The sequence below is a fragment of the Diabrotica undecimpunctata genome, chromosome 1 (genome assembly GCF_040954645.1).
Source record: "Diabrotica undecimpunctata isolate CICGRU chromosome 1, icDiaUnde3, whole genome shotgun sequence".
Lineage (NCBI taxonomy): Eukaryota > Metazoa > Arthropoda > Insecta > Coleoptera > Chrysomelidae > Diabrotica > Diabrotica undecimpunctata.
Window position 1 is genome coordinate 2,088,722 of NC_092803.1, and position 26,195 is coordinate 2,114,916.

Sequence of the window (26,195 nt, forward strand, 5' to 3'; positions counted from 1 at the left end):
CTAGACCATTAAAGATTTGTTCGTCACAATCGATGTTTCTTAAATAACATCGATGAACGAAATTATATCGATGAACATCGCTCATCAAAAATAAATGGCAACATTGTCAACTCTGTCAATATATTGATTTTTGCCTTCTATTTTTTTTTCGCTCTAATAATCATATTTTAAAATCAAATCCTAAAATATATTTAATCCATAATTTTAGTTTAGTAACAATATTATGTGTTTTTACTAAATCTTTTACTTCCAGTGATTAAAGTAAAAAAAGTACATTTTGTACGTTTCTAATATTTATGTTTAGTTTATTTCTTAGCTATGGAATTTAAAGTTGAACTTAAGGAAGCTTTTGTTGAATGTAGTGAAAGATATGTAGGGAGTCTGTTATATACATCAACAAATATAGCATTGAAGAATGAACCAGAAGATAAATCAGGTAAGACAATAATAAAAGTTAGTGTTAAATAATTAAAATGTAATAATTTATTAGCACTAGAAATAAAAGCTGAAATTAAGAAAGAATTTGATGAAGATGGCCAAGGATATGTAGAAAGTCTGCTAACTAAATCCCTTGATCATGGAGACTTGGAGTTATACATATCAACAAATAATATTGAAGCTTGGGAGGATGACAAATCTGGTAAGATAAGTAATAAAATGTATTAATCAATTTGATGTAATTGGTATTTTAGCAATAGAAATAAAAACTGAAATTAAAAAAGAATTTACTCAAGATTACCAAAGATATATAGAAAATCAGCTAACAGCGTCCCATGATATTGGATACTTGAATAATGAGCCAGATGAAGATAACTCAGGTGAGTTATAATAAAAACATGTAGAAGAGATGGTAAAGGTTATAAACCTTTCATTTTAATATGTCACCTTAAATATTGTATTCATAAGGTATTAATCCCCAATTGTTTGTACTAAAAATTACATTTTATATTTCTTGTAGTTTTTGATGTCCAAAATTATAAGTAAATAGAAAATTATTTTAGCCTGTAGATGTTCATTAATTGATACTTTGTAGCAGCAATTTTTGAAATTGACCTTTAACTACTTTATATGGTTTGTGATGCACTGATTTTGATGTAACCATCTTGTTGTCACCACCATGGTTTAATTTCATAGTTGTCTTAGATCTTTTTCAAGAACACAATGTCCAACAAAAATGTAAATATAGAAACCACTGTTATGGAGTAAAATTGCTTTTAAGCTCCACCTTGATGAGTAGATAAAGACACACCCTTGAATGGATGGAGGATGAAATGGAAGGAAGAAGGGGTTTAAGACAATGTTTTTGGCTTAAAAATGTGGGAGGGTGAACTGGTTTTAATTAATAATCACAAATGCCACTCAAAAGATCCATTTACCTAAATTGTGGCAAATCTGTGAACAAGATGGCACCACAAGAAGCATAATTTTGTATTTGTTTTATTCCTATATGTAGTTAAGAATACTTAAGAAATTTTTCTGGACTTTTACAGTAGAATTTGTGTTGCTCATAGAGGCCTCCAAATTACTGTAGCATATTCAGGTTGTGAGAGTACAAGACACATTACACAATATTTGTGACATCAATTAGAAATTCACTACAATTTCTCCAAAACTCCTTATTGTTATTTATAAGGTCTCTGATAGTGACATCACTAACAAATGTCCATCTTGAAGAACCCATTACAAAACTTCAACAATCTTAAATGCATAATTAAAGATCTTCACTCTGTGCTTACCATCTTTTAGAAAAATTGACAGCTGTTGTATTGGTTCCCCATCCAAATCTAGGATATACATGATATAAAATTTCCTCAACAATATATCAAGAACTTTGGAATAGCTGGACTCCGATTTACTAAACAGTTTTGAAATAGCAGATTGTGTAGAAATATAAATCCTCTGATTTATGTACCAGTAAAATAAACCTTTCCTTCTAATTTTGCTGCAAATATTCAAAGATAGATATCTGATATTAAGTGATGTGATAAGAGTAATTAAATAGATTTCGTATGTATTAGAATGATTACTTAAACGCGGATTTATTACTATTAAAAATATTATTTAATACTAACTTAGATCAAGACTCAGTAGTATGTGGATTTGTGCTATGTTTTTATTTTATGTAATAGCACATGCATTCTTTAGTTACTTTTTTTTACCATGTAGTTTATGCATAAAAAATTTATAATTTGTTTTTAATTTTAGCTTTTTCACAGAAAAAATTATTGGAAATGGAAATTAGGAGAACATTATCTGGTGTAAACTCTGGAAAAGCAACAGTAAACAATTCTATTTGTTCTAAACATTGCTCCCAAAAAAATAATTCAAATAAACATATAGAAGTTCAGACTGAAAAACGACTTTACAAATGTGAAATTTGTTTTAAGCAGTTCTCTCAATTAGGTTATATGAAACAACATATGAGAGTACACACTGGAGAAAAACCTTACCAGTGTGAAATTTGTTTGAAGCAATTTGGTGACGCAGGAACTTTGAAAAATCATTTTAGAGTGCACACTGGAGAAAAGCCTTACCAGTGTGAAATTTGTTTTAAGCAGTTTTCTGTAGTAGGTAGTTTGAAAATACATTTGAGAGTGCACACTGGGGAAAAACCTTACCAGTGTGAAATTTGTTTTAAGCAGTTTTCTGTAACAGGTACTTTGAAAAGACATTTGACAGTGCACACTGGAGAAAAACTTCACAAGTGTGAAATTTGCTTTAAGCAGTTTAGTCAATTAGGAGGTTTAAAAAATCATTTGAATTTACACAGTGGAGAAAAAGCTTATCAGTGTGAAATTTGTTTCAAGCTATTTAGTGAAACAGGAAGTTTGAAAAAGCATTTGAGAGTGCACACTGGAGAAAAACCTTACCAGTGTGAAATTTGTTTTAAGCAATTTAGCGAAACAGGAAGTTTGAAGACACATTTGAGAGTGCACACTGGAGAAAAACCTTTTCAGTGTGAAATTTGTTTTAAACAATTTAGTGAAGCAGGAAGTTTGAAAAAACATTTGAGAATGCACACTAGGGAAAAACCTTACAAGTGTGAAATTTGTTTTAAGCAGTTTTCTCTAACAAGTAATTTGAAAACACATTTGAGAGTACACACTGGAGAAAGATGTTACAAGTGTGAAATTTGTTTTAAGCAGTTTTCTCAATTAGGTAATAAGAAAAAACATATGAGAGTGCATACTGGAGAAAAACCTTATCAGTGTGAAATTTGTTTTAAGCAGTTCTCTCTGAAATGTTCTTTGAAAAAACATTTAAGAGCACACACTGGAGAAAAATCTTATAAATGTGAAATATGTTTTAAGAAATTTAGTGAAACAAGAAGTTTGAAAAATCATTTAAAAGTGCACACTGAAAACAAAAATTAAATTATCAATGTAAGAAATTTGTTTTGATTAGTAACCTAATTTAATTGTTGAATGCATATTTGTTCATACTACCTTGAAGGGACCTTTGTATAATTTAAAACATTTTGTCAAATGCAAGTCAGAAAGTAATATTACAGTTGCTGTTCAATCACAAATTAGTAAGAGATTATAGGTATCCTAAGAAGAGGAAATGGGTAAAAGGAGTTATAAATGAAGTTTTAGGAGATAGGCATTATATTTTTAAAATTGTTAATGAAAATATATTTTGGAAGCATCATGCCGATCAGATATTGAAAAAAAAATTCAACGAGTTAGAAGATTTAAACCAAACTGTTGAAAATAAATTAAGTTAGATGAGTTTAAAGGATCTGATCCTATGACGCCTCATTGTGATAATAAGACACCTGAATTGTATCTGATCGTATCTAATTAATTAATTAATCATATCTGATTATATTGGCGATATTAGATGAAACTGGTACATCAAAAAATAAAGGTTAGTAGAAGTTACTAAATTTTAATCACATTACTATTGCGAAAATATATTTTATTATAAAATATTCTAACTCTAGAATTTTCATAAATTATAAATTTGATATATTTGTAGGAAATTATTTGGAACTGTTAGATCTACTTGCTCTGGAAGAATCTAATATGCGTGATCACTTAGAAGCCAGTAACATTTTTAAAGGCACATCCAGCGAAATCCAAAATCAGTTGATAGAATCAGTGGAATGAATTATCAGACAGAAAATTTTTAAAGAATTGCAAGAAGCGGACTTTATATCTGTTCAGGCTGTTGAAACAACTGATGTATCCTGCAAATCCCAGTTTAGTGTCACATTAAGGTATGTGTACAAAAAAGACATACATATGTGAAAGATTTATGGGATTTTATGACGTGTCTAGTGATAAAACAGCAAATGGTCTTACAGAAAAAATTATTCACGTTTTACATTCCAACGAGATAAAAAATGATAAATTAATATGCCAAACATATGATGGCGCTAGTGTAATGTCAAGCGCAAAAGATGGCGTTCAAACTAAAATTAAAGAAACCTGCCCTCCTACCATTTTTATTCATTGTTACGCACACCAATTAAATTTAGTTCTACTCTATGATTAAAAAAAATTAAGGATGGAAAACTTTGTATTTGTAACTTATCCGCTTTTCATACATTTTTTAGTAGATCTCCGTTAAGAATGGCAGAACTCCGTAAAATGGGGTTTGCATTGCCACGTGCTGTTGAAACTAGATGGAATTTTCATTCAAGGTCGGTTTTTACAATTGACAAATATTATCAAAAATTACTGGATATCACAGAAATAATTATATAATCAGACAAATTTGACCCAGAGAGTACCAAATTTATATTAAAAATATTTTATTAAATCCTAAATTTGTGCTTATGTTACGTCTTTTTTACAAAATTTTTATTTTCACACCTCTATTTGATTTTATAGTCAAAAAAATACATAAAATGACACAAAATATTAAAAATATGAGAAATGACCATACAATTGAAATATGCGTAAATGAGTGCACCAATATCAAACAACTCTTGATGTTAACACAGTAAAAAATTAAAAAAAAAAATAGGTTTTCAAATACTGGATACAATCTGTATGCAATTACAACAAAGATTCGAAGACACCCATTTACTCTCTGTCGTCAACTTACTAAACAAAAACAGTTTCGTAAATTATTATAAACAATTTCCAAAAAATCTCTTAGTTGTTCTAGATAAAGTATATCCTGAAACTTTTGATATGAAAAAATTAGAAAACGAATTGATTGTAATTTATTCAGATGAACAAAAACATTTAGAACCTTACCAACTTTTTTCATATATTTTTGACAACGAGTTAACAGAAGTATTTTCTGAATGCTGTAAGTTACTAAAATTATTTTTGACCATTCTTGTAACAACGGCCTCATCTGAAAGATCTATGAGCACTTTAAAAAGAATTAAAACATATTTGCGGAATTCAATGGCTACTGAAAGACTTTCCTCATTATCCACTTTAAGCATTGAAAAGGATATGGTGCACTCAATTACTCCAGAAATGAAAGAACAAGTTATTGACTATTTTGCTAGTTATAAAAATAGAAAATTTGACATAATATATAAAAAATTAATATTTATTGTTTAACATAGCGAATAAACATTATATTAAGTTTATTTTTTGTTTTAAAAAATGTGTCCATGTTTTTGTTATGTTTACTTGTTTATGAAAATAAAATATTTAAAAAATATTCTCTTTTATTTTCCTCACTCCTGAAATAAGGATTACTCCTTTAAAATTGTCTACCCAAAATTTTTCATCAAGCTTCGCCACTGCTAACAACTTCTGGAATAAAGCTGCAATCAAGGAATGGCTAGTGGAAAAAGACATTTTTTTTTTCGAGTAGTGCTATTTGAAGCAGCGCGTGTTTTTAAAGATCAATACATATGAATATTTTACACCACATCATGTTTCGATTTTAAGGCTTCCTCCGTACCATTGCGAATTAAATCCTATAGAAATGGTGTGGAACAAAGTTAAGCGATATGTAGCTTCTTATAATCTTCTTCTTCTAATGGCGCTACAACCCTTTTTGAGTCTTGGCCTGCTTAACAATGTTCTTTCATTCTGCCCTGTCGGATACTTTCCTTCGCCACTGCCTGATGTTCATGGTTTTAAGATCCCTCTCTACATCGTCTATCCATCTTTTACGGGGCCTTCCTCTTGTTCTGTTTCCTTGGGGCTTCCATCTCTGGACTACTTTTACAGCTCGATTATCTGGCATTCTTTCTAGGTGACCAAGCCAGTTTAGTCTTTGTTACTTTACAAATCTGACAATATCTGCGCTCTGCATTAGTTCATCCAGCTCGTGGTTCATTTTAATTCTCCACGAACTATCGCTGCATTGGGTTGGTCCAAATATCTTCCTGAGTATTTTGCGCTCAAATATTCTCAGTTGATTTTCATCAGTGGTTGAGAGGGTCCACGTTTCACATCCATATGTGACCATTGGTCTAATTACTGTTTTGTAGATTCTCAGCTTACACTCACCATTCAGTAACTTACTTTTCATTAAGTCTTTGTATGCATAAAAGCACTTATTACCGCTAAGAATCCGTGCTTGTATTTCTTGACTGATGTTGTTGTCATTTATTATTGAGCCTAGGTAGGGAAAAGTGGAGGCATATTTGTAGGTATGGTTGTCTACCTTCAGATTCTCATGTTCATTCGATTTTGTGCACTCCATATATTTTGTTTTGCTTTCATTTATATATAGACCAAACGTAGCAGCTTCTCATCTATTCTCACCATAGCTTTGGAACCCTCCAGAATCATTCGTATAAGTTTAACCAACTTATTGGGTATCCCTAACATAGATAGTTGCTTTAACATCTTTTGTCGATCTACTCCATCAAACGCCTGTTTGAAATCGATATACAGGTTGTAAATAGGTATGTTATATTCAACACATTTTTCATGTATACCTCTTAACATATGTATTTGGTCTATAGTTGACCTCTTTGGTCTGAAGCCACATTGGTATTCACCAATAATCTCCTCCGAAAACGATTCCAGGCGGCTATATATAATTCCTGATAATATCTTGTAGATGACATTTAAAATTGTTATGCCCCTATAATTTTTGCAGAGTCGTTTGTCTCCCCCTTTGTACATAGGAAGTATGATTCCCACTTTCCAATCTTCTGGGATGACTTCTAGTGTCCATATGCGGTCGATTAGTTTATGGATACGCCTTCATAGCGCATGTCCACCATTCTTTATCAGTTCTGCAATTATTCCATCTGTGCCAGGTGCTTTGTTATTTTTTAGATGTTTTATGACGTTTATCGTTTCTTTCAATGTTGGTTGCTCAACTAGTTGTTCTGCTGTGTGGTGAATTATCTCTTAATCTTCGTTTTGTTCTTTTTCTGGGTTTAACAGCTCTTGAAAATGCTCTTTCCACCTTTTCATTATTTCCTTTTTCTCGCTGATAATTGCCCCATTTTTGTCCTTGCAAACTGTTGATCTTGTTATGTATCCTTGGGTGCATTGCTTGATTTCCTTGTAAAATTTTCTAGCCTCTCTTCTGTTATTGTAATCTGTAATTTGTTGTATTTTTCTATTCAACATTTCTCTCTTTTTCCTTCTGCATATTTTCTTTGCATCTTTTCTGAGTTCTTCATATGCCTTTCTATTCCATCGGGAATCCCTTTGTAGACATTTCTGTCTAGCTATATTTTTGCTATTTATTACTTGTTGGCAATCTTGGTCAAACCATTCCTCGTTTCTTTGGTTTGAGGTTTCACCTAATGTTTCCTTTGCCATATTTGTAATTGTCGTTTTGATGATATTCCATTCTTCTTCAATGTTGTTTTTTTCTCCTCTTTCATTTAATATTACTTTTATTTTCTGCTGGTACTCATTCTTCTTTTTAGGATTTTTAAACATATATGTATTCCATTTTCTTTGTTTGGCGCCTTTCTCTTTTCTTACCATTGATATTCTTTGTTTTATCTTCGATATAATCAAGAAATGGTCCGAATCGCAATTTGCGCCTCTATATGTTCTAACATCTGTTACGGAGGTTGCCCACCGCTTAGATATTAATATGTGATCAATTTGATTAAATTTATTAGTACCAGGTATCATCCAGGTTCCTTTATGAATATTTTTATGAGGAAAACACGTACTAACAACTCTTAGTTTGTTTGCCATTGCCAACTGTGCCACTCTTATACCGTTGTTGCTGGTAATATCATGTAAACTATGCTTACCAAAGGTATCTGCATATATTTTCTCTTTTCCCAGCTTTGCGTTCATATCACCCAGAACTATAACTGCATCTCTCTTCTGTGCGTCTTCACATTCTACTTGTAGTTGGTCATAGAATTGGTCGGTTACTAGTTCATTTGCTGCTTCTGTTGGGGCATGGATATTAATAATTGTAACATTATGAAATTTTCCCCTTAGACGTATTTTGCATATTCTTTCATTAACTGGAGTAAAACCCAATACTGACCTGCGGCATTTATGGTTTACGATAAAACCCACTCCAAAGTCTCCTTGTCTTTCTGCTCCACAGCTTCTTATAATACCACTTTTAAAAACGAAGAGGTGCGTCAGTTGATCGACGACGGTTTCGCAAGCGTAACAAAACCAAATTGGCGATATTATTTCACTCATGACGTTGAGAAAACAGAAACTGAGACCACTTGATTACACACACAAACACAGGAGAGAATAGCGAAAACGAATCCGACATCTCGGATGTAGAGGGCGATATTAGTATAATTGAATATCTGCGAATAACCTCTATTATTCTATAACCAATAAAATGCATTTATCAGTCTCATCAGAGAACGAGGTTTTCGGGGATTAGCTTGGGTGCACAGAAATCGAGTATTTGTATTTTTCCGTTGGAAAACTTTTCGATAGCTTATGATAAGTTGGAATAGGAATGTGTAAACCGTGTCGCTCTAAAGTCAAACCGTTTGAATGTAATAACTATCCAAAATCGAAAAATTTTCACTTTTCAATGGCCAATAACTAAAAAATAATTGAACTTAGATATAAGAAATGATAGGTATACGAAATCTATTACCTAGCGAAATTTCAACAACTATAGTATTTACATAATCGATCGATGCAGTTCCCAGAGGTCCCATCCTGTATGGTTATCAAAGAAAGTAATTTAAAATATATTTGTTAGTTTAATAAAGTATATAAAATTCTCGCTAAAAACTCTTACCTACGTCTTTTTATTAAAATTCATGCCTTTTAGTTGACTTGAAGACAATTATTTGTAAATACCTATATGTATTTTTTTTATTACTAGAAAAAATGAAGAAGGAAGAAGGAACCAGAGATTGTGTTTACGATCAAACGCATAAAATTGCAATATCTGGGACACGTTATGAGAAATCAGCACCGTTACTCCCTGCTGCAGTCTATATTGCAAGGTAAAGTCAAAGGTAAGCGAGGACCCGGTAGAAGGAGAATATCATGGCTGCGGAATTTAAGAACATGGTTTAAGAAAACCTCAACGGAGCTGTTTCGAGCCGCAGCGAGCAAGGTCATGATTGCCAATATGATTTCCAACATCCGAAACGGATAGGAACCAGAAGAAGAAGAAGAAGATATGTATTTTAAAATCAAAAAAAGGTAGTTTCACTCCTAGAGTCCCGCCGTAAAGATTGTTGAAAAAATTTTCAAATCAGATCTTTTTAAAAAGTATCTTTTCTCTTTGTAAACCATTTTCCATCCACTCCTGAATGTAGGTCTCTCCCAATTGCTTCCATCTTTCTCTATCTTGCGTCAATCTAATCCACTGTTTGCCTGTCACTGTTCTTATGTCATCTACCCATCTTTTTTGAGGTCTTCCCATGCTTCTTGTTGTCGTCCTTGGTCTCCATTCTAGAATTCTCCGTGTCCACCTGTTGTCATTATATCGGGCTACGTGACCTGCCCAGCGCCACTTCATTTTTGTAACTTCTTCCACAATATCCCTAATCTTCGTTCTACGTCTTATCTCGGTGTTTCTAATCTTGTCTCTCAGTGATATTCCAAGCATGATTCGTTCCATTGATCGAATCGTTGTTTCTAATTTTTTAGCAGATTTTTTGGTAACGGCTACTGTCTCCAAGCCGTAGGTACAAACTGGTAGTATGCATGTGTTATACCTGTTTTTCTTTAAGTTTACAGGAATGGAGGAGTTTTTCAAGATATATACTAGTTTGCCGAAAGCGTCCCATGCCAGTTATGTTCTTTTAATTTCAGCATCTTTATTTGGTTTTCCTAGTTTAATGACATGACCTAGATATACATAATGTTCAACATTTTCTATGGTATGATTTTGTATTGTTATATTTGTCTGGTCTCGGCTCAGTATTTTTGTTTTACTGTAGTTCATTTTTAAGTCTACCGCTCCTGAAACTGCATTTAATTGTTGTAACATATCATTTAGTTCTTGGATATTATCGGCTATTAAAACTATGTCATCTACGAATCTCAAGTGGTTTAAGCATGATCCGTCGACGTTGATACCCTTGTTGTTCCATTCTAGTTTCTTAAAAATGTCTTCTAGAGCAAGGGTAAATAGTTTGGAAAAGATGGTGTCTCCTTGTCTTACTCCTCGTTGTAGTCTTATGGGATTAGTTTTTGTGTTTTCGTCCAGCTTCATCTGCATGGTGGCATTTTCATATATGTTTTTAGTACATTCTCTAGAGATTCAAGTATTGCCCATAATTCGATGAAATCGAATGCTTTATGGAAATCGACGGACGCCATATGAATTGGAACATTTCTATCAGTGTTCCTAGGGTGTGTAAGTGGTCTATGGTACTAAAATGTTTTCTGAATCCAGCCTGCTCGATAGGTTGATAAAAATCGAGCTTATGTGTTATGATTTTAGTTAGTAATTTATACAGATGTGATAGTAAGGATATTGGTCGGTAATTCTCGATGTTTGTCTCCTTTCTTGAATAGTAAAATGACTTCAGAGTTGTACCATTACTTTATTAAATAAAATATTTAATACCTGTTCCATTTTCCTGCCACTAATTTTCAACATTTCAACTGTAATTTTATCCTCTCCCGGACATTTATTCGTTTTTAGTTGATTTAGGGCCATTCTTATTTCCTAGCCGGTTATGTCCGATATTTCTTCTGAACCGGTGTTAATTATTGTTCGTTCAGTACGTTGTGGTTGTGTATTTACCGAGTATAATTTAGTGTAGAATTTTTCAATGGCCTCGCTTATTTCCTTTCTGTCTCGGATGGTGACGTTTTTCTCATTTTTTATTTCTATGATTTTTGTTATGCCGCTTGAGTTTTTTGCTTTCAGTACTTTCATTGAAAAGTATGCTAGCTTTAATTTACACAAAAAAATTAAAGAAATGACAGGTTCTAGAAAAAACGCAAAAGCTTATAATATCCTTAAAAATGATAAGGGATATATTATTACTGATATGAAGAAAAGATTGTGTCACTGGACCAATTACATCCAAAAGGTATTTTAATGATGAAAGAGAAGAACACCAATATTACGGGAAGAAGTCATCTATGCCATCAAAAACACAAAAGATGGCAAAGCTACTGGACCAAATGATATGCCCATCGAATTATTAAAACTTATTGATGAAGATGTTATAGATGTAATGGTTGAACTCTTGACTGCCACAATCCCCAGACAATGGCTGCAATCGACCATTGTGGTAGTATTCAAAAAGTCAAGTGTAACAGCCTGCTCAGATCACAGATTAATGATCACAGCTTTAATGAGTCTCCCCGTGTGAAGGCGGGCCGCTCAAGTAAAATACCTTCACGGCTTCTCCTGCTTGTTGTAAAAGGCGACTAAATGGAACACCTGTCCACTACTCAAATTCCTAACCGGTCCCTGTGTCATAACAAAAACTCCCAACTATCATACGACACTCACCCCTACCCATCATACACGTCCTGATATACAAACCTATACCAGAGGAGAAAACCTCCACTAATACAAAAACCAGTGGAAAAAACCACTGAAAACAAATGGATATGCATAGAATAGGCGGCTATGCATCATTCTAATATATCGCCACCCTAACCTCAAGGTGTAAACTATCGTGCCGAAGGGGTGCATGGCCCAAGGGAAAAAATGCGTACATGCAACCAAGTCGAGGAATGGATGAAAATGCATGAGCTAGAACTGGCTGCGAGGCTATAATTTTCAAGGGACGGGATAACATTTGAATGTGCAGTAAAGAGAGTGGTTCCAAAGAAATGCGTGAGGTATTTAGGGGTGACTCTGAGTTAAAACGGAAAGTGGAGGAGCACGTAAAAGCGGTGAGATCCGCCGCATTGGGAAGGATCATGCCCAACGTCGGAGGGCCCAAAACTGAGAGAAGTGCCCTTCATTCTATACTGCAATCGATCGTCCTCTACGCTGCGCCTGTCTGGAGTTCTGCAGTTTTGACAAAGGCGTACAGAAAGAAGCTCACCCGAGCAGATAGGAAGAGTCTATTGAGGGTGGCGTGTGCATACAGAACAGTTTCTGCCGAGGCGTTAGGAGTTATCACCGAGTGTATTCCGATGCAAGTGGTAGTGAAGGAAAGAGGAAGAATATTCGAGAAAAGAAATGAAGACATTGCTGGCACCGGCGTTTGGATTATTTCCTGACGCAGATGCTCACAGGACATGGTTGCTTCAGGGCATACCTTTACAGATTTGGAAAGACAGAAAATGACAAATGCTTTTATTGTGAAATATCGGACACTGTCTCAAATACTCTATTGGTATGCGATAGATGGATAGGTGAGAGGAGCCTGCTTGAGAGAGCTAGGAAGTAGGTTGCAATCACTCACGGAACTAGTGGAGGAAATGCTTAGGTGGTCAGATCGGTGGACAGCGGTTCAGAGATATGTGAGGAGAACATTGGAAAGAATGGAACAAGAAGTAAGGAATGCGTGAATGCCGTGCCGATGTTGCGTCCCAATCAGGGCGATCCGGCCGGTAATTCACCGCTGAGGAGAATGTTTTTTTTAGAAGGTAGGTCTCTGGCATTGACGGCGATGGTGTCCGAACAACCCTAGCATACGGCCTCTGGTATCATCGTGGCCACGCTGGAGGAGTCCTTCATAACCGAGGCTGGAAGGAGGTTCTGTCCACCTTCTAGGACCGAGGTATGTTCCGAACATTTGGACCACTCCCCCCCCCCCCCCATAAAATAAGAAAAAAAAAGCTTTAATGGGTCACACACTGAAAATATTTTTGAAAATAATACACAGCGGAATTGTTAAAACGCTTGAATATGCCATTAGTGACATACAATTTGGCTTTAGAAATGGTATGGGCACATGAGATGCTTTGTTCGGCTTGAATGTGCTGGCCCAGAGATGCATGGATATGAATCAAAACATATACTTATGTTTTGTAGATTTTGAAAAGGCATTTGATAAGGTTCAGCGTAAAAAGCTTGTAGAAATATTAACAAGCAGAAATATTGACAGTCGTAATATGAAAATTATATTTAATCTATATTGAAATCAAACTGCGAAGGTAAGAGTTGACAACCAAAACACCCGAGGTATCAAAATACAGAGAGAAGTCTGCCAGGGTTGCGTGTTGTCACCAGTAATCTTCAATGTCTACAGTGAAGCGGTATTTAAAAAACGCCCTCAGATTCAGTAGAAGGTATATCTATAAATGGAGAAGTTTTGAATAACTTGCGTTTTGCAGACGATACAGTGATACTGACGGATAACAACAATAGAACGTAATGCAACGACTTAATGAATGCTGTCATGAATACGGACTAATGATGAATTTGAAAAAAAACTAAATGTATGATCTTGACTAAATCAGCAGATGTAAACATCCAATTTATTGTTGAAGATATTGTAATTGAGATGGTGGATACCTACAAATACAGAAGAATCCTATGAATATCATGGACTCAACGAATGTCAAACGCAGAAGTTACTAGAAGAATAGGAAATAAAGCTGAAATAATAATCTATCAAAAGAAGAAAACTTGAATACTTGGGTCGTATTATGAAAGGGCAAAGATACTCATTGCAGCTTATTATGCAAGGCAAAAATTCGAGGAAAGCGAAATGTGGGCAGACGAAGAATATCGTGGGTTAATAACTTGGAAATGGTTTGAATGCAGTAGTGCAGAACTATTTAGAGCAGCAGTCAACAGGGTCCTCATAGCAATGATGATTTCCAATCTTCGATAGAAGATGGAACTTAAAGAAGAAAAAGTAAAGATAAATACACTAGGCAGACGATTATTTCTTTCCATTGGTCGTCGTTTTTGAGAGGCCGCAACTTGTTGGTAATAATGGTCGACCGAGACAAACGATGCAGAGATTTTGGAAGCAATTGAAGAAATCCTTAGAAGCAGTACAAGAGTGGCAGCGGTTCAATTAGATGTTTCTCACATGATGATTTGGAGAAGATTCAAGGAACAGCATCCTTATCACTTACTGAATGAAGATTATCCTAAAAGAATGGGGTTTTGCGATTAATTTTTAACGGAAAACACAAAATGTCAATTTTATTAATCATGTTGTGTTTACCGACGAAGCTACCTTTAAGAGAAATGGCATTACGTACCATCATAACACGCACATCTGAGCCGAAGAAAACCCCCACGCAAAAAAGTCTCATCACCAAAGAAATTTTAAAGTCAATGTTTGGGCAGGAATTGTAGATAATAATAGGGACAGTATTTCTTCCAAACAATTTAAACGATGAAAATTAATTCCACTTTCTAGAAAACGTGTTACCAGAGCACTTAGACGAGGTCAATCTCGCAATCAGGAAAAATATGTGGTTTTTACAAGATGGTGGCTCAAGCGCATTACAGTAATAAAATAAGAGAATATCTTCTCGATCAGTATCCTGACGTTGGATTGGAAGGTGCCCTGATGTGCCCATTTCTTGGCCACCGAGGTGCAGATCTTGACCCAATTGACTTTTGCTTCTGGGGTTTTATGAAAAGGTACGTACGTTGTATGAAAGCTGAAAATCAATTTCGCCAGAGGTATTACCCCTAAAATATTATAATTCATAAAAAGATAAAGTTTAAAAGGAACGTGTAATACATTTCCCATTTGTTTATATAAAATATGTTTAATAATTCGAATCGAGGACATCCATAAAATAGCCTCGATTAGAATGTGTAAAGTCAGCAGAATTATGAATCGCCGACGCAAATTTGTCGTAGGTTATGTAAAACAAACTTGACCCACTAATTAACGACTGCTGACTGTTGCAAGGTCTATTATAAAAGAGACAACGACTTTTATCTTAGAGATCAGAACTAAATTAACGTCAAGATAGCAAGTTGATGTAACGCGTATCAGTAATTATGAAGTAGTCTCATAGCAACGTCAACTAAGTACTGAATATAATTAAAATAAGTAATGTTAAGAAAATAGTGTACAGTTGTGTTCTAAATAAATGGTCATCAAATATAACAACCCCATCATTTACCATAAGCCCACGATTTTAAAAAATATTCTATTTTCCTTTTTAAAACGGTGTCGAATGTGTATTCAAAAAAATGTACGTAATTTTGATCATTTGAACAATGATTAAGTAAGATTATAGAGACTTGGTAATATGAAAATTTGTTTATATTTTATATTTTGTTAAGTACTCAGAAATTTTGAAACATATTAAAAAAGAAGCCGGATTTCGATAAAAACTGGCTTATCTAAATATTAGGACGCAAAAAAGTTTTAAAATATTGTGTTTAACTAATGGTACCACGATAATAATTTAATTGAAACTCATACAAACATTTGGGGGGGTTTAAGAGAGCAAAACCCCCATAATTTTTTTATGGAGAGAACAAATTTCACTGTTATTTTGTTTTTAAAGATATTCCTGCCATAAGAAAGTCCTATTTTCATTTTCTATATAAAAACTTTCAGAAAAACAGTTTTCGATATATTGAAAAAAATCGATTTTAATTTTCTTCTCTAGGGCTGTAACTTTTTTATGTGCACATTTGTACTAAAGTAAGTTAGGTTCAATCAAACTATTTTTGATCCCAGAATACGTGATTTAATTTATGACCTACCTTTTTGTTACACCATGTATATTGTTATCATTAAATTTATCAAAGCAGTTGTTGTAGATAATTGTATCATTGAGTGTCATGGAAAAATCGTTAGTTCCATGGTTTACAGTACATTCTAAATTTTACCCATAAAATATAAAAAAAGAGCAATATAACAAAAAACCGAGGAATTACTCGTAATAAATAAATGAAAAGGATTGCCAACTTGGGAGATTTGAATTCCAAGTTTTTTTATTTAATTAAAAAACGATGTGACGTAACAAGTTTTTTATTCTAGCCCCCTCCCCCTGTAACGTTTTACAAGACCCTCCACCAATTTGCTCTATATAATACTTGAAAAACCCCAAACATAAAACAAGGAAAGAAAAAGATTTTAATCAGATTAGTTGTATCCGAGATGAAAATAATAAGTATAAAAAACTAGGTCGCGAAAAGGATGTCAAAAATACTTTATTAAATGAAACACTTTATTATATGAAAAATGTTATGAGACAGTAACAGCAATGGTGATCCAAAATAACAAACGAGCAAATTCTTCAAGAAATTTAAAAAATCAATGGGACCAGATGATATTCCTGAAAAGGTGATTTATAAAACTACTTAGTCACACCATGAAATTATGGGAGAGAAAATTGAAAATACATAAAATTGCTTTAATAGTAGTTAAGATGTATGCAACTTTGAGCAATTAGACAGAGCAGCAAAAAGAAAGAATGACAATAAGAGAAGTCCCAGAGTTGCACCAATTAAAGCAAAATGAGAGAGCATAGATTAAGATGGTTTGGGCATGTTTAACATGGAGATATTAATCACCAAATATGAAGAAATGAAGAAAGAGTATCACTAAAAACTTAATTGTTTTCTCAGGTATTTTTATAGTTGGCAGGTTTTGGTATGCAAGTTTTAAGGAATATAATAAAATACATTAATGGTTTAAATGGATTTATTGTTTTTCCAATACAATCATCTCAGACTTCGAAAAACTAAAATAAGAGACTAAAACTGGATGACACTCTTTTATTAAAAACAAATAAAATTTTTGAACAAAAAATCAATCTGGGACATAAGAAGTGATCATAATAACATTTTTTTAAGATTTTTCTTCAGTATGTGTTGTTTCAAATTACATGTTTAAGAGAATAGTTCAAACAAATTTCATGCTATCAAGGTTTTTCTTCAGTGTGAATTTGCAAATGATTATCAAAAGTATGTTTATATATAAACTGCTTAAAACAAATTTTACACTTGTAAGGTCTTTCTCCAGTGTGCACTCTCATATGTGTTTTTAAACTACTTTTTATTACAAACTGCTTCAAACAAATATCACACTTGGAAGGTTTTTCCCCAGTGTGCAGTCTCAAATGCGCTTTTAAAGTACCTGCTGTAGTAAACTGTTTAATACAAATTTCGCACCTATAAGGTTTTTCTCTAGCATGTGTTCTTCTATGATCTTTCAGATGATGTGATCCACTAAACTGCCTGAAACAAATTTCACACTTAAAAGGTTTTTCTCCTGTGTGTACTCTCATATGTTTTTTAAAAGTACTTGTTTGACAAAACTGCTTAAAACAAATATCACACTTGAAAGGTTTTTCTCCAGTATGTACTCTCAAATGTATTTTTAAACCACTTGCTCTAGTAAACTGTTTAATACAAATTTTGCACTTGTAAGGTTTTTCTCCAGTGTGCACTCTCAAATGTTCCTTCAAAGAACCTGCTCCACTGAACTTCTTAAAACAAATTTCACACTTGTATGGTTTTTCTCCCGTGTGTACTCTAATATGTTTTTTAAAAGTACTTGTTTGGCAAAACTGCTTAAAACAAATATCACACTTAAAAGGTTTTTCTCCCATATGCACTCTCATATGTGCTTTTAAACAACTATTTACTGCAAAGTGTTTAAAACAAATATCACACTTGAAGGGCTTTTCCCAGTGTGCCTTTTCAAATGTGCTTTTAAACTACATGCTGTAGTAAACTGTTTAATACAAGTTTTGCACTTGTAAGGTTTTTCTCTAGTATGTGTTCTTCTATGATCTTTCAGATGATGTGATTCACTAAACTGCCTGAAACAAATTTCACACTTAAAAGGTTTTTCTCCTGTGTGTACTCTCATATGTTTTTTAAAAGTACTTGTTTGACAAAACTGCTTAAAACAAATATCACACTTGAAAGGTTTTTCACCAGTATGCACCCTCAAATGTCTTTTTAAACTACCTGCTGTAGTAAACTGTTTAATACAAATTTCGCACTTGTAAGGTTTTTCTCCAATGTGCACTCTCAAATGTTCCTTCAAAGAACCTGCTGTTCCTTTTTCCCCAATGTTTACTTCCTTATGTGTTTTCAAATTAGTTGTTTGGCAAAACTGCTTAAAACAAATATCACACTTGTATGGTTTTTCTCCAGTATGAATTCTGATGTCTTCATTTAAAGAATTTTTGTGGGCAAGTTGCTTAAAACAAATTTCACATTTAAAAGTTTTGTTTTCAACAGTTGAGCCTATTCCTTGTTCTTTATTACATGACTGTACAAGTATTGTTTTCATAGTTTCCGCTGTGTTCTTCTTTTCAAGAAAACCTAAAATAAAAACTAGAATAGATATTATACAATAGATATTATAATAGACATTATTAATAATGATAGGCAATATTAAAAGATAATGCAATAAAACAGAAAACTTTAAAAAATCCATGTCTATTAACTGAAATTCACTAAATCACAATCTAAATTTGATCATTTTCAAAATAATGATTGAAATTTTATTAATGGCAGTAAAATAGTTTAACTAAAGTATAATAAAACATATACTTTCAATTAATAATTTTTTTGGAGGAACAAGCAGGTTTCGTTCCCGGACGTGGTACTAGAGAACAAATTTTAAACGTACGGCAGATTGTAGAAAAATCCAGAGAATTTAACATCACAACATATTTGTGCTTCATAGATTATAGTAAAGCTTTCGATTTGGTCAACTGGAGTAAAATGTGGCAGGTTTTGTCTGAAATGGGAGTCCCCAATCATCTGATACTGCTACTTAAAAGCCTGTACAATAACAATTATGCCAGAGTTAGAATAAATGGGGAACTAACCGATAGTTTCAGGGTCACAAAGGGCGTGAGACAAGGCTGCATACTAAGCCCAATTCTATTTAACATCTATGGTGAATGGATAATGCGGAAAGCTACTGAGGGCTGGAACGGTGGCATCACCATTGGCGGGAAGAAGATTTGCAACTTGAGATATGCAGATGATACTACTATCCTCACTAGTTCTGAAGCTGAATTGATTCACCTGCTACAACGGATAGAAGACGTAAGCTTAACGATGGGTCTTAAAATAAACAGAGATAAAACGAGAATCATGATAATTGACAGAGCTAACAACAATCAAAATCATCTGGTCATGATAAACAATATCGCTGTTGTAGATAAATTTGTGTACCTGGGGTCATTAATAACCAACAAAGGAGGCTGTACTGAAGAAATAAAGCGGCGGTCAGCAATCGCAAAAAGCGCTATGGCAAAATTAACAAAAATTTGGAAAAGCCATGAAATAACTACCGATACAAAAATGAGACTAGTAAGAAGTCTAGTTTTTCCAGTTTTTACTTATGCATCGGAATGCTGGACCCTTACTGAGAAAGACAAAAAGAACATAGATGTATTTGAGATGTACTGCTGGAGACGAATGCTGAGAATACCATGGGTGGCCTGAAGAACAAATGAATCCATACTGGACCAGCTAAACATAAAGAAAAGACTAAGAACACAAATATCAGAACAAATAATAAGCTATTTTGGACATGTCCTTCGAAGAAATGGTCTTGAAAAACTTACCATCCAGGGAAAAGTAGAAGGCAAAAGAAATAGAGGTAGATCTCCCACACGATACACGGACCATATTGTTGCTACCATTGGCGCTCCATTGTCAGAATGTGCTAGAATGGCAGAAGATAGAAAAACGTGGAGGAACATTGGGAAATTTAGTTAATAGCTTCATGATATCACGATACCTGCATCAGGTTAACGACTAAGAAGAAGAACAATAATTTTTTTCAGAAACTGTTACTTGACTTAGAACATATCTGTATCTCTATAATAAATTTAATCCTTTCATTGATTTATATTTCAGGTTCTCAAAGCTCAGATCCCTGTACTATATAGTACTCAATAACCTAGTGCCATTAAAGGATCTGATAAAACATACAGGCTCAATTGACCTAACATGTAAAAGTTTAGTGAGAAGTATAACAGAAACAAAAAGAATCTCTTGACTGCATTAAAAAACATAACCATAAAATAAATGAGAGCTAAGTATAAAATATTTTCCACTTACTTACATATTTTTATAATTTATCTTACCAGAGTTATATTCATCTGACTTATTGTTTAAGTATTTCAGATCAAGGGAGGTGGATAGTTGACTCCCTATATATTTTAGGCCATCTTCAACAAACTCTTCTTTAATACCATCTTTTACTGTCGGTGCTAATAAAAATATAAATTAAGCATATTGCATTTTTTAGTGAACCAATTTTTCTTAATTGGCTTACCTAAGTTGAATTCTGGTTCATTCTTCAATTGCTCAAGATCTATTGATGTGGATAGCTGACTCTCTATATATCTTTGGTCATATTCAACAGACTCTTGCTTAATTGCAATGTTAAATTCCATACCTAACAAATAAACTCTACCCCCTTGCTATAATGATAATAAATATAGACAATATATAATATAGTGAATGAATGAATAGTAAACAAAATATAGTGGGATTTGGGGTTATAAAAACTGTAACAACCCATTCCTATTCTTTCTTATTATAAACACAGATTCATAGGGCGCGTTCAGCAGGCGGAGCTGCTCCACAACTGTTGAGTAAATGTCTGCAAAATGAAACCGCTACCGCTCCGCTACTTCCGGAGCGGCCTGTCAAATTTGGTAGCGTAAAAATGTATCGCTACCTCCATCCAACATGTTGAGAGAAATGTCATTCATGACATTTCTGTACTAAAATTGAGGGTTAGGTGTTTGTTTGTTTTGTTTTTACGTTTTTACTTCCAGCCATATATTACTTTATTATATGGACATATCCATTGAATTTATTTAACTTGTTTAGAGGTATTTCTTGATTGGATTTCTAATTCCTTTCCAGCTGTTTCCTAATAACAAAAAGGTGATCCATTATTTATCTTTACAATTTAATGACTGTTTGGTTCCATTCCTTCATGTTTTGTTCATACTTTCTTTTCACTTCATATATTAGCTATTAAAAATGTTTACGTCGAAATTGATCATTACTTATAGTTAATGTTATCTAAAAAGAAAACTCTGAAAACTTTTGTTTTCTACATCTCAATAACTTTTATTATAATTTCTTCCCACTACAGCTATTTCAGCATTTTGTCTTTCTCAATTGACAAACAAATGTCTGCTTTACACTTTATAGTCTCTGAACAAATAAAGGAGGGGAAAGCTGTATGTCTCAAATTGGTCATTCAGAATTATATCTGTATATTTTAATACATCTCACTGCCATGAGAAGCATAATGTGATACACGGGTAATACGATTTTACAGCCGCGAGAATCAAATATCGAATACACACGCATTTGTAATGCTCACACATCACAAATTATGAAAGCTCTGAGAAGCAATTGTGGTCTCTCATATCAAAGTATCATTAATGCAGTTTAAACGTAGACGGCTGTAAGCAACAGAAACTATATTTGGCCTCTGAAATATGTGAACCAATGTTTGATTCTCACAGCCTGAAAAGTGGGTTACTGATAAAAACTACTTAAGTCAACTATTATATATTTATTTTTTAACGAAAACTATTATTTAAATACATTGTTATTTTAATAAGAGATTAACAAAAACTTTATATATTAAAAAAATATTGTTTTCATTACACTATTTAGTTTCTCTTGTTTTTTTTTAACTCATTTTCACAGTATAAAGAATTGCACAGAGTACACAGTGAAATCAACAAACACCTACGGGCTAACAGTTGGAAATAAATAATATTCATTTAGAGCAAAATTGTATTTTTCTGTAAAATGGCCTATATTGTGGAAATGGACATATAATTGTAATAAACGATATTACATTGATAAACACGGTCGCATGAATCATATGGACTTGTTTTTGTGTGAATCGGCATGTGATGCACACTGCTGTAATATACGATATCAGTCAACAAGGCTGCGTGAATCATATAGTGATTCTCACCTCTAACTAACACAAATTAAGGTTTTTTTTTAAAGAAATGTGTAGATATATACTTAGATTTTAATTTTGTGTGTATATAGAGTTAAAAAGATACACAGCCAGAAGGGTCCTTTTTTTTCACTATGGTGCAGTGTGAGGGTTCATAAATTTCTTAATATAAGGATTTAAAATTGTTCACTAAATGAATTATTATGATATAAAAGGTGAAGTGTGCATGTAGACTCTGTTTTTTGTTGTTGAAAGCTCTTTTGTGTTCTGGTATACATTTGTTTAAGGTTCTACCAGTTTAACAGATGTAATATTGTATGTTGGGTTTTTGATTAAGTTTGTTATACCCCACTGTATAAATGTTTTTTATGTTGGCTCTGGTGCTTATTATATTTGCTTAAGTAATTGTTTGTTCTGAAAGCTGGTGTTATTCCTCTCTGTTTCTGGTTTTTTAGTTCTGTTGTTATCATGCCTATAGATGTAATTATTGTTTCAATTCGTTGATGGTTTTATTACTTACATATCAAAGTCTTTCTTTCAGGCACTATATAGCTTTCCTTATTTAGATGATAATTGTGTGTAATGTTTAATCTAATTGTCAACTATCTAATATGTTGTTTCCAAGTAAGTGAAAATTTACTATATATTTACTGACGATTTAAAATGCTTTAAAATAAACAAATGCCAGGCCGAAGTCTGCAAAAGGATATTGATCGCCTCTAAGTGGAGCACACAAAATGGTATTTGGATGCGTCAAAATGTCATAGTTTTCATTTGCACCTTCCTCATCCCCCAATAATATTCGAATATAGTAAACACAATTTAACCATATATTCTACTTTTGAAACCAAGGATCTAGGTGTGAACTTTGACTCTAACTATAAATCACACATTTCCACAACAATACAGAAATCTATGAAGCTACTTGGATTTGTGAAGAGAACCATCAAAGATTTTTCTTACATCTCTGCTATTTGATCTCCTTCTCCATGGTTAGATCCCTTTTCATTTACTGGTCTACAGTTTTGTCCCCCTATTACATTGCATCTAAACTGAAACTTCAGACTGTCCAATTTTCTGTCATGCCATTGTATGGATGCATGTATACTGTGAATATGTTGCATTAGAATGTATACTGAACTTCTCTTGAGGTATATAGAAATCAAAGAGACTTAATAGTTCTATTTAAAATTATCAACAGCCTGTGCACCTGCTTCAAACTTCTCTCCAAAATATTTGTTTATTATTCTCCAATATTGCAACTAGGTATGTGCAGACTTTTTATATTCTTTTCATAGATTCAATTACTCTTATAACAGCTTTACTCCCAGAACTCTTCTATTAGCTAACTCTTCAAAGAAGCTCCAAATTTTTAATCTATCAGTTTTCCCCTTCAAAAGTCATAATTCTGATCCAACTTTGTAATACTTTCGACTTCAGCTTTTGTATTGTGTTTAGTGTTACATTATCTGCATGCATTAGATAACTTAATACCATTATACCTTGTGACTTTTTCTGAATTGATTTGTTATCTTATTTTGTGACTGTATATGTTATTTTTTTTTGTAATCATACTATTCATATATTCTTCTTCCAAATCAGTTTATTGTATTAACTACATTTATAGCACTGTAAATAAAACTTGTAAAATGTTGTAAATAAAATTATATATTTTTAGTAGCTTTTGTTTTATTAAAATTAATTATTTTACAGAGGAAAGTGTGTTTATAAGCCAAATAAGAAAAGTTTGTAAATATAACATAAATATTAATGAACCAAAATATATACAAGTATCATCATTCTATTTGCCTTTTCGCCACATTAATAGATGTTCCACTTTTTATCTAAAGGAATTGTAGGGTATTGAATTGAAATGGGTATAACTCCTAAATTTCCTAGTTGCTGAGTAATTACCTAAAATATTTATATGTAGTTTTCAAAGAACTAATAATCTTTACTAAAACCTACTTCATCACATTCCCTACTCATGCGAAAATGCTTTACAAAAAGATCTCCCATATATTATTGGTGAATGGTTTCCTCATAAAAATTTTGATTAGGAGGCACTTGAGCTCTCTCAACATTATTTAGCTCTAATTCTTCATTTTGTGTCAACTGATCCACAACATTTCCAATTAGCTGGATATTATTTTCCTCGTCCGCAAGTTCTTCCACTAATACTCTAATTATGTCATTCCTTTCTATATTCCTATTATATGAATGTGACGTAAAGTTAAATAATATTTAAAAGTCAAGCTAAATTGGTAATCTACTAACTGACAAACGTAAACAAAGAACAAAAATATTTAATTTTTAAAATGACAAAATTATTTGACATTGACAGATAAGGTAGCGGTAGCGGTCAGCGGAATCCAGCAGGTTTTGACTTATGACATTTGGTCCAGCGCTAACCGATGGATTCGGAAGTAGCGGAGCGGTAGCTGCTCCGTCTGCTGAACGCGCCCATAGTTATTATTCATTCACATGCAGTTAGTTAGATTCTAACTCGATGCACAGAATACACCCTAGTAAGGTAAGTCCCATAGAAAGTTTTGGGAGAGTTTCTAGCGCCAAATGCGGACGGGCCGAAACTATAAAAAATAAAAACTTATTCTATGCTAAAAATATAATTCCCTCTGTCCAAAAATATAGTACAATAAGTCTGTTTTCGATTACATTAACAAACCAAAGTCCCGAAAACAACAAAATAAAACACAGATATTTTGACACATATTTATTTGTATACTTTGGCAACACATATCCTCCTCCTCATTCCTTAAACCCTTGTCAAGGTGTGGGTGGGGACACTCCTAAATATCGTTAGCTTGCTGTCTCCATTGGCTGTGATCTGTACCAGATGGACAATTTCATGTAGGGATTTTTCCACCAATCTTCATTTATTCTTCCCATCGTGTTGGAGATCTTCTTATTGATAAACAGATATAGATGCCTCTATATTCATTAGTATTGTTTTGTTATCTATACCATACCTTTTAAAATACGGGGGGGTATGTTACAATGTTGCCACTTTTTTCTGCATATAAAATCCACATAAATTGTACTATTGGTATATATTCTTCATCTACTCTCAACCAAGCCATTAAAATTACATATTCAACGTAACTACCAATTCTTACAGTTCTAGAATTTTATTCCTTATTGACTGAGCATTTAAGTAAAGTATGCTAAACTGAGTACTACCACAGAATAATCAATCAGAACGACCACTCTTCTTGTCAAGATTCCATTTAAACAGAACCAGTGCTGTTCAGTGAAATTTTATCTGATGTGCATAGAAAAATTAACCGGGTTGAATTTATTTACGGCAACCATAGACATAATATGCACTATTTTATTCGTACTTTTAGTTGAATATATTAAATTATTTCAAATTTACTAAATTATTAATCTCTAAAAATTTAAATTACAGTTACAAGTGACAAGTTAGCTTGTCACAAATTTCTCAACCCGAGTCTGTGTTTCCGTTTAAAATATGACAATAGCTTGCTGACTCACTTCAAATGCGGCATCTGAGAGTGGGTATTCTGATTGTTATTTTATTCTGTGATAGGTACTACTAAATTAGGTACTATAAATTCCGCAGTAAGTCCTCCGATCGGGTCTCCGGGAAGGACAGTTTTGAGTTTACCAAAAAATAAGAAATTGAAGTGCAGAAAGAATATCAGGATCTGCACATGGAATGCCAAAACTTTATACAAAGCAGGAAAAATCCACAATGCAATACAGGAGATGAAGAGAATGCATATTGAAATCATGGGAATAGCAGAAATGAGATGGCCAGATTCTGGAGAAATACAAATAGAAGATCACAAGGTTAATTACTCGGGAAAAAGTGATGGATCACATAAATATGGAGTCGGAATAATCGTATCACTCAAGGTTGCCAAATGCGTTACTTGACTTTACAGCAATATCAGAGAGAGTGATGTTACTACAAGTAGAAGCCAACCCTATTAATATAAACATCATCCAAGTCTATGATCCCACTGCAAAGGGGAGGAAG

General features: G+C 33.2%; 2 protein-coding genes across 6 annotated transcripts; one reads left to right on the forward strand and one right to left on the reverse strand.

The window, feature by feature from the left end:
• The first annotated feature begins 111 nt into the window (after window positions 1-111).
• Window positions 112-20,270, forward strand: LOC140443614 (uncharacterized). 3 transcript variants are annotated; one of them, XR_011951243.1, is made up of 5 exons: window positions 112-436; window positions 491-640; window positions 693-818; window positions 2,206-3,870; window positions 3,982-5,622. XR_011951243.1 is itself a non-coding variant. In XM_072534980.1 (5 exons), the coding sequence occupies exons 1-5, from the start codon at window positions 319-321 to the stop codon at window positions 20,125-20,127; spliced, it is 510 nt and encodes a 169-aa protein (XP_072391081.1). In that variant the 5' UTR covers window positions 112-318; the 3' UTR covers window positions 20,128-20,270. The 3 variants fall into 3 exon arrangements, 2 of the variants coding, with proteins under 2 accessions (XP_072391081.1, XP_072391073.1); XM_072534980.1 differs by lacking the exon at window positions 3,982-5,622 and adding an exon at window positions 20,086-20,270 and having other exon boundaries at window positions 2,206-2,279; XM_072534972.1 differs by having other exon boundaries at window positions 2,206-5,622.
• On the reverse strand, window positions 16,894-24,439 carry LOC140443632 (uncharacterized). 3 transcript variants are annotated; one of them, XM_072534997.1, is made up of 4 exons: window positions 24,140-24,439; window positions 20,507-24,085; window positions 20,316-20,441; window positions 16,894-18,543 (listed from the first exon to the last, which is right to left on the reverse strand). In XM_072534997.1, the coding sequence occupies exons 2-4, from the start codon at window positions 20,625-20,627 to the stop codon at window positions 17,840-17,842; spliced, it is 951 nt and encodes a 316-aa protein (XP_072391098.1). In that variant the 5' UTR covers window positions 20,628-24,085; window positions 24,140-24,439; the 3' UTR covers window positions 16,894-17,839. The 3 variants fall into 3 exon arrangements, with proteins under 3 accessions (XP_072391098.1, XP_072391107.1, XP_072391090.1); XM_072535006.1 differs by having other exon boundaries at window positions 16,894-18,531; window positions 20,507-24,439; XM_072534989.1 differs by having other exon boundaries at window positions 20,507-24,439.
• Between the last annotated feature and the right edge of the window lie 1,756 nt (window positions 24,440-26,195).